Source organism: Monomorium pharaonis, chromosome 6 (genome assembly GCF_013373865.1).
Source record: "Monomorium pharaonis isolate MP-MQ-018 chromosome 6, ASM1337386v2, whole genome shotgun sequence".
NCBI lineage: Eukaryota > Metazoa > Arthropoda > Insecta > Hymenoptera > Formicidae > Monomorium > Monomorium pharaonis.
The window spans coordinates 17503601-17522376 of record NC_050472.1 but is presented as its reverse complement, the minus strand read 5'-3'; the positions used below and the strand labels follow the sequence as shown (position 1 = coordinate 17522376).

General features: G+C 29.4%; 1 protein-coding gene across 29 annotated transcripts in view; it reads right to left on the bottom strand.

The window, feature by feature from the left end:
- LOC105833660 (liprin-alpha-1) overlaps window positions 1–18776 on the bottom strand; it is a 420505-nt gene that overhangs the window by 310003 nt on the left and 91726 nt on the right. For 26 of the 29 annotated variants that reach the window (XM_036289154.1, XM_036289155.1, XM_036289153.1 and 23 more), the window contains exon 5: window positions 6564–6638. In XM_036289154.1, the coding sequence (XP_036145047.1) occupies window positions 6564–6638 (75 nt within the window). Of the gene's footprint in view, window positions 1–6563; window positions 6645–10066; window positions 10248–18776 lie in introns of those variants that run through there. The other 3 variants (XM_036289179.1, XM_036289180.1, XM_036289181.1) reach the window with 3 other exon arrangements.

The window sequence follows — 18776 nt, the reverse complement described above, 5'->3', positions numbered from 1 at the left end:
TTTAAGATTTTCTTAAATTTATAATTAAATACAGAAAATAACTCCTTTATTTTATATTTAACTTAAGATCAGACTGGTGTTGTTGAAAATAAATATTCAAATACTGATTTATTTAAAAAAAGGCTGATAAAACTTTACAAAATGTTACGTTAATTCAACCGAACAAAATTACCTTTCTTAAAAAAAGGTAAAAAAAGGCGCCAAGTGTGGGTATGTGCGCCCTTAAGAAAAAAAATATTATATTAGGTAAATTGTCTTACTGTGCTATTGTTTTGTCTTTTCTACACAAATAACGATATAAAGTAAATGCGCCAATTATAAAAATATTTGTACAAAATTTATTTATTTATTTATTATAACTTTTTATTAAAATATTTAATAATAAACAGGCTTGATAATCAAATAATTAAATGATTAAAATCAACCAACGGGATTATAGTAAAGCAAAAACTTGGCGTGCCCGGCTCGTTGAAACGCAGTGACCCATCAATGTTATACAATATGGAAATTATTTATAAAAATAAAATAATAAAAAAATAATAATCTATTAAAAACTTTACAAAGATAAAAAAGGTATGTCAAAAATAATTCAAAAATAATACAAATATAATTAGCCAAGTATATTTGAAAAAAGATTTAGAAAAATTATATAAAGTCTATTAAAAAATTATTTTAAAAATAGAAATTAATAATAACAAATAATGAGAGCCCCGAACATATGGAATTTAAAAACGTACTGCAATCTCCTCGTGATAAACTGCCGAAACAATAAGTTTTATAGGCTAACTGCAGACGTCCTGAAAATATTATATGTGTTATTATAATATATTTCATATTATTATATCATAATTTTTCTTGGCAACTAAACATTGCAACACTGCAACTAGTATATAAGTTCAACATGACAACAATCGCCTTGCTCTGCGGCACGGTTGCCCAGCCGACGCGGCGCGGCACAACGGCGCGGTAATTATTATTTTTAATCATGTTCCACCACTCCGATTAATTTGAAAAAAATATGTGTTAAAGAAAAAAATCTAGAGATGTTTTTATGAAAATATAAAAGTGGTATCTCAAAATTATCGCCCCCAAGAAAATTCATAAAGAATTCAAAAATTTTTTTATCGGGTTTTTTTTAACCACAAAAATTACGTAAAATTTTAAACGATGTTTACAACATATATTTTTTTCATTAAAATCGGTCCAACGATTTTCGAAAAAAACCACTTTCTTTATTTTTCTTTCCCCCTCCATAACTCCCCCAAAAATGCAATTTTGTAATATTTGGGGAAGTTTTACATTTCAAGGGTGCCAACTAATGATATCAATTTGAGCTCGATTAGTGCGGGGGCAGATTTCACCTGCTTATTCCGCTATGCCCTTTCTTACTTACCGACATCAAAATAATTTTAAGTCGCCAAAAATCCTTCTGGTATGTTTTTTGTTTAAAAGAAAACCTATTTTCAAAATTTGAACCAAATCAGAGATTGGACATTTTCGTAACTACAGCCTTCTAAATTTTATTAGTTTTTATTTAAAATAAAGTACATCAAAGTCGGTTTATATTTAGATACTGTAGCCTTTTTTGAAATACGGAAATGTCTTTTAGCGCCACTATGCAGCAGCGCGCTTCTCCACCCTCCCCCCCCGCCGCCGGCAGCCAATGCTTGACACAGTGGACCATGCCAGTGGCGCCGACTTGGAAAACTTTTTGGGGGAGCAAGAAGAAAATTTCAAACGACCTTTTTTTAGGCTACAGATAAAAGTTAAAAACATTTTTACATATTATATTATATCATTTCTTACCAAAAGTTGGAAAGTTCCCTAGCATTTTACAAACAGCCCGCAAGAATGATGCCACAGGTTCTAAAATAGCTTCAAATATAATTATGCTTCATATATAAGTATGCGAGTTTTAATATCTTATATACTTACATATATTTTTATTTACGTTGCACAAAATCGAAAAAGTTTATTTCAAATATTCGAGAAAGGAAGCTTATTTTCTTTATTTTTAGTTGGTAGTCTGATACGGGCTTAAGCTGTGCGCGCGGTTTCTAAAAAAAAAAAAAAACTATTTTTCAAAAAGATAAAAATTATTAGGGGAGCGACGCCCCCCCCCCCCCTGTAAAATGCTAGGGAACTTTCCAACTTTCGGTAAGAAATGGTATAATATAATATGTGAAAGTGTTTTTAACTTTTATCTCTCTAGCCTAAAAAAAAGGTCGTTTGAAATTTTCTTCTTGCTCCCCCAAAAAGTTTTCCAAGTCGGCGCCACTGGCACGGCCCACTGTGTCAAGCATTGGCTGCCGGCGGCGGGGGGGGGGGTGGAGAAGCGCGCTGCTGCATAGTGGCGCTAAACGACATTTCTGTATTTCAATAAGGGCTACAATAAGGGAAGTGCGCCGGTTGTGGGTACGCTCTAGTTGTGGGCACCCCTACGTAAATTTGGACAGCAAGCATACGCTACTGATCTAAATACTGAAAAACGTGGTATGTTGACGGTACGCAGTTTTCGTGTTGATACCAAAACGAATACACGCATTTGCGTAGTAGCTGTGAGCATAATAAAAATTATTTGCAATAAATAAACAGAAAAGTGATTTTCTACTCTTTTTGAAGTGCGATAAATCGGTGTGAATTCTTTCAAAAAGGTAAGTGTTTCATTGTGTTTGCAATGTTGTTATTGTATTTTACGATTTCATTTCGTATTCAATCAAAATTTTTGCACCACATAATTTGTTAGTCTTTTGGAAAAATAGCTGCCATTCCCGGTTATGAGCACCTTCATGTAACCGGTTGTGGGCACCCTTGTTTTTTTTCATTTAATGCGTGTGTTTGGTTGAGAAACTGCGTAATATCGTTCTTTATATTGACGTAACGTATTTTATCACTGTTTTTATGCATTTTACGCATTTTTAGCCACGTCAACCCCGGAAAAATCATTTGATAAAAAACAAATGGATTTTAATGCGCTGTTACAAGCCATTAAGTGTTGCTTAGCGGACAATAAACCATTAACTAAGCGCACCAAGGCAACACTATCTAGACCATCGGCTAAGCGCATCAAGACAAAGGAGTCTCCACCATCTAACGATGATGTGGACTTCTGTCTCATCTGTCTGGACCTACTGCCACGGAAATTGACCGCCGCAAACTCCATTAAATGCAATGAATGCAGTCGTCCGATGCATTTAAAGTGCGCTGATATACGTGCCAGCTACTTCACATGCAAGCATTGTGCTTCTGATTTCGAAGATGAAGAAGGCGATGAGTAATGTGAAAACGTGTCATCTTTTTTTGTTCTTTTTGCCAGTGAAGACTTCTAAAATAAATAAATTTTTATTTTCTCTTTATTTGTGGTGGTTTTCCTTCATATTTTTCCATTTTTAACGAATTTTTCAAGAGTGCTCACAATCGGGTACAAATTTTTTTTTGTCCAAAAATTGTCACTTCACTAAATTTTTGATAAAATTTTTTTAGTTGAAAAAATCAATTTAGTTCCTTCACTGACAGTTAGCTAAGGCCTCTAGCTTTCCACTGGTACACATATGTCTACATAATATGCATTTAGTCAAAAGTTATGAGCTAAAAACAAAACGGTGCCCACAACCGGCGCACTTCCCTTATCTAAATATAAACCGATTTTGATGTACTTTATTTTAAATAAAAACTAATAAAATTTAGAAAGCTGTAATTATAAAAATCCAATCTCTGATTTGATTCAAATTTTGAAAATAGGTTTTCTTTTAAACAAAAAACATATACCAGAAGGATTTTTGGCGACTTAAAATTATTTTGATGTTGGTAATTTTATTGGAAGGGCCAAAAGTGCTCTGCCCCCCCTAAGTCGGCGCCAGTGGGCCGTGCTATAGCTCAAGCGGCTCAGCGCTTCCTCCTGCGCTCTTATTCGTACAATTAAAAAAATTAATATCTCGGCTATCATTGGAAATATCTAAAAATTATGATGGACTTTTACATTCATCGCGATCTCATCTATCTTCTTATTAAGATTTGGACGATGCTCGCATTTCTCCCTGTATAAATAATGATGTACATATATTTATGTACTATATGTAGTATATTTATGTAATATATTTAATTATGTTTATGATAAAACTGTATTTTTTTAACTAGTGATTTTTAAATACGAAAAATTTTTTTAACCCTTTGTTGACCTTCTGGGCGTGAGCCCATACGGTAACTTTGACGATCTGCATCTTTTCCATTTCCTTTTCTGGTTTTTTATTTATCAAAAATACCTCACTTCCATATGTAAAATACATATCTTTTTTCAGAACCCATTAAAAAATTATTTTTTTCCTTAAAATATTACATCTAAATAATAACTTTGTAGATTTTTAGCTTCTGATATTAAAATCTGTGAAACGGATTTACAATTTAAAAACAATTTTTCTCATTTTTTCTCGACACATGATAAGCAAGAATTTGTTTACAAAAACTATAACATTTTATTGGAAAGCTATTGCAATACATTCTAGAAATCTTAAAATTGATCTATGATTTTTCTTATAATAATTGGACGCTTTATATAAAAATGGCAGTTGTTAAAAAATTGCTCGGAATGTAACCCACCCAGTACGTTTTAATAAATTAAAAATTAAAAAAAAAGTGTCAACGAAGAGTTACTAAAACATATAAATTAATGATTATAGTGTATAAAAATAAGTTTAAAAAAGTATTTTTACAAATCAATTTACAACGTGTAAAAATGTAATTTTTAAGGCTGATGATGGAAATAATTTGAAAAATATAAATTTTTCTTATTCTTATTTATACTTATTAATACAACTTTTTAGACATAAAAAAGACAAAATACAATTGTTTTGATATCTCTTAGCTTTTTGCAGTTATTCCGCAAAAACAAAAGAATTATATTTTTTACAAAGTAATTTTTCTTAAATTGTAATATTGTAATCATTTTTTTTTACACACACAAAAACGTTGTGTGAAGAATCGAGTGCACACACCAATAGCGTACAGATAGCTTATATGTGAATAACGTATATACGAAAGAATTTATAATTATTCCTCGAAAATGGTTTCTTGAAACATAATTTAATCATATATGATTAAATTCAGAAAAAAAAATTTAATTTGGTGTAAACGAGAAAAAAGAAAAATTAAAACAAAATGGAGTAGAGGAAAAGATATTTTGTTAAACAAAAGTAAATAACTTTTTCTTCATAACTTTAAAGTAGGGAAAATGGAGCACATTGAGATACGGGGTACTATGTGACAGCGATTTTTTCTCAAAACGCAGCGAGCACAGCCAAACATTGACACATACAAAAGAAAGGCATCATAAAAAAAATTACTTAGACGGAGTTTCAGAAGTCTCTGAAAAAAATCAGAGCGGCAAGAGTAATATAACGAAATTCGACCAGACCGGCAATTTGACTTTCAATTTATAGTTTTGTTTCTCAAAGTAATGCATTTCTTTTGATGGCACAAATATACATGGCCTGTTTTAAGATTATGTTTAACGTTTTATTTAAGATTATAATCATGTTAATGCAAGCCTCACTGTCCACCTGAAGTTAAGTGGCAAAAGTATGCTTGGTGACAGTAATCCTTGAAGCACATTGTGACATGCTCATTTTTGTTTATCAATTAATTATTCGCTCTTTTATCATTGTGTGTGTGTGTGTGTGTGTTTTTTCTCTTTTATCATTAATTATTAAGCTAAGGTTACCAGATGTCCCTTAAAAAAAATCGATTATTCGGGATTTGTTTTTTTTTAATATTTTAATATTTTATTTTAATATATTTTATTTAGATTGAGAAAAACTCATAAAAAATTCACAATTTAAATAAATATTAATACGAGTTCGTTATAATATTTATTTTTTTTAACTTGAGACTGTTAAAGTTATAGTCTAAGTTAGCATATATATGTCTATCAGTGAAAGCTTTATTTTTAACAGAACTTAAAAAATTTATTTTGTTTTATATTGTATTAATGTTGAAGGTGCAATAATAAATCTTCAAATGTTTTCGAAATGTATTAGAAAGATTTTTTTCCATCCTTAAAACACTCAACTTTGGCCACATAGTACCCCATACGTGGGACAGTATGTGACAAATTGGGTACTATGTTACAGTAACTATTTCTCAATTGTTTGCAAAGTTAAAATTTGGAAAAATTACTAATTGTTTCTTGTTGAAAGAGAAACTTAATCAACTGATAAAAATTTGAATATTCTTTTACACCAAAAAGAAGGAGCGGAAAAACGAAATCTGTCAATGTGCCCTACCTTCTCCTACTACTCTTAAAACCGTTCGACTTTTGTTTAAAAATGTTTTTTATCGTTTACAATTTCAAATATATTTGCCTACAAAGAAAAAAAATCGATTTTTTTCAAAGGAGTGTTTTACCTTCTCAAAATGAAACTTTGCAAAAATAAAAAATAATTTTGTTAGAAAAAAATTACTCTACTTTCACACAATTTTTTTAATTTTCTGAACTTTTGAATTGTCTAATCTCTCTTGTAAATAATTTTAACTTTATATTATATTTTATAACAAAATATAACACTCACTTCCTCTTTCGTGTGGGCTAGTTCCTCTTCGAGACTCGTATTTCTTTCGAGGGCCACGCGCAAACGCTCGCGTACCTGGAATTTCATCAGCAATATTAATTCTCCAGTTACAAGCATCACATATAATTCTCAATATCCATTGCATCCATGCGTACATATATACAATTATAAAAACAATGAAGAAACGCAGAAACACTTATAGCTTTACATTTATATGAAAATTCAGATAATTCTCATTTGTGATACACTGGCGCAAAAAAAACGAAACAAAATTTTTGACCGATTTTTAGGCAATATTCAAAGTAATGCAACTTTGCAAAAAATTATCCAAATTACATGTACTTTTTTTTAAATTAAAGGGCAAAAACTCTACTTTGAGAATCCCTACGCGAAAGTTTGATTTGTTAAGTGCGAACCTTTTGTATCGCATGAAAACCAAACATGTGTTTTTTAATTGAAAAAAGTAAAAGTTTGTTATTATTTTGCACAAGTTTCTCGTTAAAATCTTGCTAATATTAATTCAGATTCTGAAAGTTCATTCTTTTCTAAGCAATTAAAAAAAAAAAAAACATGTCGATACGATGTTTTTTGTTGATTGCACGCTAGTTTAAAATTTGCACTGCATTTTAGGGTATTTAGCAAGTAAATACGGTATTTTTTTAATATCATGAATTTTGAGTATCAATATGATATTGCACATTGATTTTATTCGTGTTGAACTCAATCATACCGCTGTCATCAAAGTGACCCGATCTGGACTTTAGTGAAATTGGTGCGTCAGCTATCCGTTATATTTAGATCAGTAAGTACAAATTTCCACCAATGAAATGCTTAGAAAAAAATGAACTTTCAGAATCTAAATTAATATTAGCAAGATTTTAACGAGAAACTTGTGCAAAATGATAACAAACTTTTACTTTTTTCAATTAAAAAACACATGTTTGGTTTTCATGCGATACAAAAGGTTCGCACTTAACAAATCAAACTTTCGCGTAGGGATTCTCAAAGTAGAGTTTTTGCCCTTTAATTTAAAAAAAGTACATGTAATTTGGATGATTTTTCGCAGAGTTGCATCACTTTGAATATTGCCTAAAAATCGGTCAAAAATTTTGTTTCGTTTTTTTTTGCGCCAGTGTATAATAACTCAGTTACTAAATGCACGTTTCTCTTTCATTCTCACAAATAAAATTTAACAAAGTTTTTACTTATACTAGACACTACAGACGCGCTTTTCGCGTGATACTTAAACATTTTATTTTTTGAAAAAAAAAACTACAAAGATAATTGTATAGATAACCATCTGTACAAATTTGAATTTGTCAAAATTCAATCGCAATAGGAGTTACCCTCACAACACGAAGTAAGCGCAGCGAGAGAACCAATCAGCATCGCAAAAAAGAAGGTTCATTACTTTTTTAACTTTTAAGATTAAGAGCTGGTTGATCCAACTTCTTGGTAAACTTTCCTACGAGGTAAGCATGTGTCTTTCATTTCTTAAATAAATAAAGACAAACATATATTTATCTAATAGGTAAGTTTACCAAGAAGTTGGAACAACCGACTTTAAGATAAGAACACGGGTTTTCGAGAATCCCATAAGAACACGGATGGCGTATAGCGTACGCCAAGCAAAAAATTGTAAAATTGCACAAAATAGATACTCAACATGTTTATTTAATAAATAAAACTTGTTTAGAAAATTTCTTTTTTTTTTTAAATACAAAACATTTTAAAAATAATTTTATAAATAAAACTAACACAAAGTAACAAAAAAATAATTAAGTCTTAAAATGGTTAGAAATTTGTAGTTAAAAACTATAATAGTATAAACAGAAGTAAAACTTTTTAAAATTAACACAAATAAAATAAGAAAATGGTTAAGCCTTAACATAATTAAGAATTTTTAGTAAAAAAATATGGGTAGTATAAACATAAAGAACTTTATAAAATTAACACAAATAAAATAATAAGAAAATAATTAAGTCTTAAAATAATTAAAAATTTTTAGTAAAAAAAAATATAATATAATGCTATAAACATAAATAGCACTTTTAAAATATTTTGATGAGACTTATTCCGACAAAACATTGTTTCAAGCATTAAAATCACATTTTCACAAATATAAATAACAAATTTTAAATAATTTTTACAGGAAAATTCATTTACTTCCAAATTTTTAGAGCTCATATCATCGAGAGACAATAAATCCAAAGAGTAAATGACGGGAGGAAAATGTAACGTGAGAATACGAGCGGCGTACGGAGTGCGCCACACGCGACACAGGTTAACAATTATGGCAAAATTTAGCAGTGAGATAAATGGCTTGTTCTTTTCCGCTACACTGCTGCATTGGTGCAACAGGGTAGAGTAAAACAAATATATTTTTTCTCATTCTAACTTATTGCACCAGTGCAGCAATGCAGCGAAAAAGAACAGGCCTAAAATCTGATCGGTACCACGGCTTCAGCACGACTAAACATAAACCAGACACAGGTTAGGTAAGAGTTATAAACTTAAAAAAAAAATTACCAGACAGAAGACCAAAAATTGTAGCGCGTGACGTATTCCATACACCACGCGTATTTTTAGGGCCGGTTTTACAAACTCCGGTTAAATTAACCGGCCGGTTATTCTATTGGAATTGACCAATCGCATTTGTTAATTTCACTTAATGACAAATACGATTGGTCAATTCCAATAAAATAATCGGTCGGTTAAGGTAACCGAAGATTGTGAAACTGGCCCTTAAAGATTAAGATGGGAGAATGTGAGTAATATAAAAACCGTGTGCTTTATTAAGGCTGGGTTCAGGGAGACGCTATTAGCGCTAAAAGTATCATTCTATCCTTGTTGCTCAATGAATGTCGAAGAAAGATAGAGCACGTTAACAGCGCCAAAAGCGTGCTCTCCGAACCCAACCTAAGTCTCGAGTACGTATATTAACCCTAGAATAGTATATCTATATTTTTCGACCTTATACTGGGTTAAAAATGTACCCCATTCCCAAACGTATTGCATTGAACAGATAAACGGAAATAAATATTGTGCTACATGAATCTTTTTTCATGACAAAGACGATGATGTAATCCACAATAATATTTATTATCATCAAACACATTAAAAATTAGTTTAAACATAAGGTTCGAAAAAGTCGCAAAAATTACTTTCTTTAATCTATCACATTTTCGTCCATTTTTAACGAATTTAAAAAACCAAACAGTTTTGGAAAGGTAAAAGATAGATCTAGAAGCAAGATAAAATAGATTTTAGGTATCGTTTAAAAAATATAATTATTTTGACAAATAAAACAAATAAAAAATATTTTGGAAAAAACTCGTTTTTTCCAAAATAGTTTTTATTTGTTTTATTTGTCAAAATAATTATATTTTTTAAACAATACCTAAAATATTTTGCTATAAAATTGTAAAAAATATTTCTAGATATAATGTTATTAAAGTAAAAAAAATTATTAAAATATTTTAATAACTCCAAACAACACTTGCCACACTGTAATGTCCTGTAGTTTTCACACACAGAAACGTTGTACCAATCTTTCTATAGTGAATGTCAATCTGAGATGTAATCATGTAGGGTCTAAACGGCGATTTTTTGTAAAAGGAATTGTAATAGCGGCGTCGGGATCGGCTTGGAAAAATTTACTTCAGAAAACCTTAAAAAAAATTAATTCCTTATTTTTAAAAAAATTTAAAAAATATGTTAAGTAAATTAGAACACTTTAAATTTTAATTTAAAGTTATCTAAAAAGTTACTTTAAGAAAATTTACGTTAAAAAAAACTTATTTTTTAAGAAGTTTGGAAAAACCTAAGAATTGTGAAAAGTATTTCAATAATTTTAAAATTTGTTTAAAAATAATTTAAAAATAATATGATCATAAAATTGTCAAAATTTACTTTTCATAATTCAAAGGTTTCTTATAAAACAAGTATTAAAATTGTATTAAAATTGTGTCTTTTATAACAAAATTATTTATAAAATATTTAATAATAAAAGTAATTAAAAACCAAAAAATGAAAATAAACAGTTTATTTAATAAATAGTCAATCTGAAAACTTAACACACCATACGTTTGTTGTAAAAGTGATCATATTTATTTCTTTTTTATACAGAAAAAATAATGTTGCATATAGTTATATCAAGAGACCATGGAATTGTCTCGCGCCAAGTAAACGCGCAGCGCGAGTACGCGACTTGATATTATCAGACCTCAATAATGACTTAACCGATCAAATTCTAACTAAGGCTTAATCAAAAGTTTGGGTTTGATTTGTGGAACAAAATTATATTTTGTTATTTTTACTCTACGTGCTTTATGAGTGGAAATATTACAACCCAAAGTCTAAATTGTAAATTTTTCATTAAAAATACGTCATCATTGTTCTTGTCCAGTACAGGAATTCATTACTAGAGAGCATTAAAATTTACCTGTGACAGATATCTTACAAAGTGTTGATGTATACTGTATATGATGATAAATCGCTGTCATTCGTGATACGATCGCTTTGTGAAAATAAAAAATAAATATTAAGTGATATATCTGTAAATCGTACAGTTAATAATCCTTTATAAAAAAAATCTCGTAGATCCAATGAGAAGTGTGCGTTCGTAGTCGAATATATGCCTTGACGTTGGCAGACGAGTCCGCGGCGGTTTCGCGGCGATAATGTAACAGTTTAAACAGTGATTAATAATGACGTGATTAATAGTGACGTGCGCGAGGTTAGTGACGAGTAAGTTTTTATTTAATTTCTGTACACATATTACATTACAGAGGGAAATTTGGAGATTGTAACATAACATAGTATGCGTTGTACAATCAGATATGTATATTACATAAAATTTTCATTTTTTTTAATGGAAATAATTATTTTAAGATTAATCAATACTTTGTGTCATGTTTTTTTAGTTACATATTAAAAGAAAAAAAGGAAGAAACATTGTATTTGAAATTAAAATAGAATAGGAGAAAAATAAATAAAAGAAAGAGGAGATAAGGAGAGAGGAAAGAGATAAAAAATTAAAAATAGTTACGAAAAATTAAAAAGAAAAAGTTGGAAGAGTAAAATAAACTAAGTAATATACACATGTAAATAAATTATAATTAATGTATGCTAAAAAGTGTTATTGTCAAATTGAGATAAAAGAAGAGACAGAGAGAGAGAGAGAGAGAGAGAGAGAGAGAGAGAGAGAGAGAGAGAGAGAGAGAGAGAGATATTACAAATAAACAAATCAGAATACATAATATTAATAATAATTTTGAAAGATGTCCAAATTATACAGACGATATTATCGACAAGCTAAAGATCTGTCAGATGTAGCAATTAATATTATGGACAGTATTTGTAATAATTCTTCCGCAGAAAGCGTAGCTTTATCTTCAATATTAAGTAATAATGTTCCAAAAGTATCAAATCATTTTTCATTAACGCAGAATGTGCATAGCAACATTTACTAATTAAACAACAATTTAGATAATTCTGAACAAGTAAATAGTCATTTTAATGATTTTGAAGGAAACAATTTTTTAAACAATGAGCCAATAAATTCTAGTAATACTGATATTAATGATTATGAAATAATTAATAATATTGTTAATGCTCCTGCATCTGATAACCTTGTCGATGATTCGTCTAGTTTTGTACCATCGTTTCAAGAATGGGCAACTAAAAATCGCATATCTCATATTACATTAAACGAATTAATAACAGGTTTAAAATCTAAATATCCGGAATTGCCTTCAGATGCTTGTAGCTTATTAAAAACTCCCAGAAAAGTAAATGTACAGGATATAAGACCCGGGCAATATTATCATTTTGGTTTGAGTAATTGTGTCAAGCAACTTTTATCGCGGTATTCTGGTCAACATTTACAATCTATCCGAGTTAATATTAATATTGATGGTCTCCCGTTATTTAAAAGTTCAAGTAGTATATAATATGTAATAAAGTATATAATATGTTAATAAAGCTGTATCTTAATATTTGCGAAACGTCGACAAGTAAGCAACTCTAAACATGATAATCTGGAAATCTCTAAAAGTAAATTAATTGATTTACAACAAATATTTTCATTTTTGCTTAATATATTTTGTTTCAACTGCAGAAGAAGCATACAATAAAACATTTACAAAAAAAGGATTTAGAAGAGGCCATAAAAAAATGGCTAAGAAAAGCGAAAAAAAGATCTGATGCGGCTGAAAAAAAATTTGCAAATCAAAAACGTGTTGAAATCGATAATTCTTAATACCTAATATCTAATATATAAGTTTAAAAATAATTATATGTATATGTTTAAAAAATTCAATTACCACATATTAGAGTATACAGAGTGAGTTTTAATGGCTGTCCCAACTTTTTACCATGAGAGATGGAATTACCGACTGCAATCTTAGTGCACACATGTACAACATATGCATGTGCAAATGCCGTACATGTGTGTACTAAAATTGCAGTCGGTAATTCCATCTCTCATGGTAAAAAGTTGGGACAGCCATTGAATGTCCGACGGACTTTATTTGGACTTTTAATGAACGTCCGAATGTCCAGAAGCGGATATCCAGTGGACATACAATGGATGTCCTTGTGCTATCTGAGAACTAGGCTCAATCAAAAGCTTGAGATCAATTTATATAATAAAATTAAAAGTTTATTCCCAAATTCAGGTGTATACGCCTGAGTATTTACACTAAAGATTGAGTGTTTTTATTTTTCCTCTACATGTTTTATAAGTGGAGATATCGCGACACAAAGGGTGCGTTCGGGGAGACACTATTAACGCTACAAACGCTAACGCTATCTGAACTGTTCGTGGAGCCAATAGCGCGGTAGTGATAGCGAGTTCCGTGAACAGCTATAGCGTAGCAAACACTGTTGGGCAGTTGATTAGCCACTGCCAGCAATATTAACAAAATGTTTATATATATATTAATAATTATTTATGTTAACTATGTTACTTAGTATATTTATTATTTTTCTTTATATATATATGATACTTATTTGTTTATATTTATTTTATATTCAATATTTTAATAATTATAAAATGATTATTAAACAATTAAATTTTTCAATAGAAATTGAAATTATTGAAGTTCACAAAATAAAAATTATTAAAGTTATTTACGATCTTATTAAATAAATTTTTTAATTTTTAAATAAATTAAATAATAATTAATAAGTCCTATATATTACTCTTTAATTAAAATTATTTTATATGTAATAAAATAAAATAATTTAAACAATTTCCTATAAATTTTTATTTTGTTCCATTTTTCTATCTCAATTCAAAATCAAATTAATTAATTATTAATTTATATTTATTTTACATAATATTATATGTTTGATGCTTATGCCTAATATAATTTTTTAATGTAAATTTATGTTTTTTTGCACTATGTCGTATATTGTCGCTCTTGAATTGCATTAATTATTTAAACTAAAATTTTAAAATAATATATGATTACGTTATCAATTTAATTGATAATAATGATACTTAAGTCGTTTACATATTTGCAATTGGTACAGAAAAGGATTGCATTTTAAGACAAACAGTACATGCAGTGTAATGAATCAAAATAGTATATATTATTATATACATATTTTGATGAAAAATAATATTAAACTCAAAGATCCAGTCTTGATCATCTTGATAGAAATATATTAATGAAATATTTCACAGAAACTTTTTTATTTGATCCCTTTTTATTATTTATTAAGATTTATTAAAATGCATTAAAATTTATTAAAATTTATTAAAAATTAATATTTAACATTTATTAAAATTTATAAAATTTATTTATATAATAAATAACAATGTAATAAAATAAATTTTATGAATTTTAAGAAATTTTAACAAATTTAAATGAGTATATATTAAGGAATTTTAATATATTTTAATAAATTTAATAAATTTTAATGAAACAGATCTCTCTCTCTCTCTCTCTCTCTCTCTCTCTCTCTCTCTCTCTCCCAATAAAGAGAGATTTTTAATTAAATATTTTCATTAGGACATATAAACAATTTCTTATTTTCTTCTTTCAAGATCACGCATAAATTTTCTCTAACCTTAAAAGAGAGATAGCACGTGATGTTTAAACAGACAATGGTGGGGATTGAGCCAAACGCTATCCATGCACTACCTCTGAGGCAGTAGCATGGATAGCGTGCGTTTATGACGTCAAACGCTACAGACAGTGACGTCATCATAATTTTGATAGCGCTATTCAGCGTCTCCGCGAACAGCGGTAGTGCTGCGTAGCGCTAATAGTGAGCTCCCCAAACGCACCCAAAGTCTGAAACGGCAAAATTTCATTTAAAATACGTCATCGTCAACCTTGTTGGTAAGTTACAGTTTTGTAAAGCATTGTGAAGTAGTGTATTGTTATACTGTTTGATGTATCTTTCAACAATAATTTTAATTTTAACTAAGTTGTGATAAATTTCGGGAGACATGATAATGTTTCGCTGTAAGTGACGCGCAGCGTGAGATTATGATTAATTCTCTGTGACGCACAGCGTGAGGTTACAAGGCAGTTTCGTGAATTGTGCTTTATTTTTATTAATAATCGTGTCAATAGTAAAACCTCGAGGAAGAAGGGGAGTAAGAGAGAGAGAGAGAGAGAGAGAGAGAGAGAGAGAGAGAGAGAGAGAGAGAGAGAGAGAGAAAGAACGAAGAAAGCGGATAGCAGAAAGAGGGTAAGAATAGCAGGACGGGTAAGAGGGAAAATACAATCATACATAAAGTACTCAAATTTTTACATATACAATCTTATATGCTTTGCATAATGTAAAAAATGTGTACGATAACTCCAATACTGATTGTTTTGAATTATGTTTATTAATATAAGTGTAGTAAGTTTATTAATATAAGTTTATTAATATAAGTGTAGCAAAGAAAAAGAAGTCTTACATAATCATGAGATTAAAAGACACAGTAGTGACTCGTGCCAAGACTATTCATACAAATTTTTTTATTGTTCTCAGATTGTCATATTATAGATGACATATTATAGACTATTAAACAATTAACTGAGCTATGTTACTCTGTGATTCAACTTTACACTGATGTCGATGATATATGAGATGCTGTGTGATATAGAATTGTGCATCAGTTAAATGTTGCTGTAATTGTCAATCACTATTAACAACTATTAATTAGTTTTAATAAAACTTTAAATAAATATTTTTAATAATACTACTTTTTATTCTTTGCTTTACTAGTAACGTATATAATTGTTGGTATCTTGGTGATAAAAGATAATCCTTATTTTTACAACATTATTAATATTTAACCGACACAACTCTACACCCAGCTCAACATTACACCTTATCTTTCTTAATCATCAACATCAAAATTAATTAAACAGTAACATAGCTCAGATTGTACAGTGGTGTTGATGAGATAGATGTTATACTTTACAAAGTAATAATTATAACATATCTTAAGAAAAGCTTTAGTCTATTTTAAATATGAGAACATTAGTTAGAATAAATCTAGAAATCAAATATCATATCTGAGATAAAATTAATGTAACTTTTTATCATCTTGGGGATATTTCAGAAACATTGAACTTAAAATATCTTAATAGTGACTATTGCTATGCAACATATTCTGACATATAGATATCCTTAAAATATTTCTGTGATATATTTTGCTGCGTTGAAATGTTCTCTTTGTCTGTTGTAAAAGTTTGTAAATATTATCCTTACAGTAAAATATATTTGAGTAATAATAATCAGATATTTTTGTATTTCCAGTTTTAAATCAATTTTAAAGTATCTTATTATCAAGTACTCATAATATTTTGCAGAACATTATTTGATATAAAATATTGTTTATCCTTTTACTCTTTCCGAATAACAAAAAAATATTTGATATTACATATTGTCTACAAAAAGATATTTCTGGAACATCGTTTTAGGTTTATTTTGAAATATTTTGTAACCAATAAGATGCAACATATTTTAAGATAAATTTTTGTTTATTTTAAATATGAGAACTTAAGATTAGAATATAAAACCAAATTTAACATAAAATTAATATGACTGTTTATCATCTTGGAGATATTTCAGGAAAATTCTTAAAATATTTTGATACTGTCCCTTATAACGTTATCAATATTTAACTGATGCACAACTCTACGTCACACTTCATCTATTCGATCATCAACACTAATGTAAAATTAATTAATCAAAGAGTAACATAACTCAGATCTTACACTGATGTCGATGAGATAGCTACATTGTTGTGATATAGAATTGTGATTATTTAAATGTTGCTGTAATTGTCAATCAATATTAATTAGCTTGAATAAAATTTTAAATAAATGTTTTTAATAACATTAATTTTTATTCTTTGGTTTACTAGTAACATATAATTGCTAGTATCTTGGTGACAAAAGATGGTCCTTATCCTTACAATATTATCAATATTTAACCAATGTACAGCTCTATACATCACACCTCATCTATTTAATCATCAACACTAATGTCAAATTAAAAACAAAATTACTTTTTTAAACAATGTAAAAAAAGCGCGCCAAGTGTGTGGTTTTTCTATAAAGAAAAAAATTATAAAATCCAAGATAATACTTTTGATCATACCAAATTCAACCTAAGTGATATATAATCTTTCTATAAATACTACAAAATGCATGATATCCAAACCAAATTATCTTTTTGAAAAAGGTAAAAAAATCGCGCCAAGTGTATGGTTTTTCTTTAAGAAAAAAATCACAAAATCCAAGAATACTTTTGATAAATTCAATCTAAGTGATATTTTTTATAACAAAAAAAAAAATCAAATCCAAGATAAAACTTTTGATCAAATGCAACCTAAGTAATATACATCCTGAAATGGTATGACTTTGATTATTAAAGTGATAATTATTGTAAAAATTGTTTTGATTCTGTTCAAAAAATATATTTATCTCTTAATGTGAATTTAGTAAAAAATGAATGCAGTTCAAACACAATAATAAAAGAAAATAGTAATATTTATTTAAAAAATATAATTATTAATACACAAAAACATAATTATTAATACAAAAATATTTATTACAAAAGATTTTATTTGTTATAGAAAAAAAATTATAATTTGTAATGCTACAATTGCAGTATATTTTCGCAAAATTATCGCGATATTGGTAATATATATAAGTACTGTTGCGTAAATGATATTTAATAAACAAAAAAATAACTTTTATTTACCCTTCAAATTTGGAACTTTTCTACTTTTTGTTACGTTCCCTACACACGGGGCAACTGTAACCCCAACACACTCTTTCGATGCTCCTACTTCTGTTGTTTTCAAAACATTGACAACGCCGAAAGAGGAATAACAGCACAGTTCAAACTTTTTTCCTGCCCCAGTTCCAGCGTCTCCTTTTAACTAGCGGGCATTTCAAAATCGATTGGGGTTACCGAAACCCCATGTGTAGGCAGAGGGTTAAGCTTGTATCAGACTAGAGATTGATATTGGGATTGAATTGAAATGTAATCAATTAGGAATAAAACCAATATTCTTTAACTTTGCTTTGAATGGTCAAATTTTAATTCAATCTCAATCTCAATTTTTAGTCTGATATAACTTTAAGATTCTTATTCCTGCCTCCCTTTCCAATTCTCTTCTCATAATAATCCTTATACCATCCTTCTTACCTCCGTACTTTTCCCTTCTACCCCCTCCACACTATACTCCTTGCCCTCCTCCTTCTACTCGCCTCCTCTCTCTTCCCTTGATTCACCTGCTGGCTCTCTTCTCTCTCTCTGTCCCCTTTTCTTTTATCCTCCTCCTTCCCGTCTTCTCTTCCTCTTCTTCCGTTCTCCTCGGCTCCTCTCTTCTCTTTCTGCTTACCGAATCTTCTTTTTCTGATCTGCTGCCCTCTCCCTGCTCTCCACCATCTCCTCTCTTTGTCTCTCTCTCTCTCTCTCTCCTTCCGCTTAACTTTACTTCCTCTCTCCGCTCCGATTATACCTTCCTCCTTTATTTTTCTCCTGCCAGTCTGCTCCTCCTCTCCTTTTATCCTCTTCGACCTCTCACCTCGTTCTCCGCTTACCGACTCCCCACTTTCCGCGCTGCTGAGCTCCTCCGACTCTCTACTCCGGCTCTTCTCTACTCTTCTCTTTTTCCTGCTCTCCGCAAACTCCTTTCCTTCTCTCTCTCTCCTACCGCTTCGCTTTATTTGTGCTTTCTGCTCT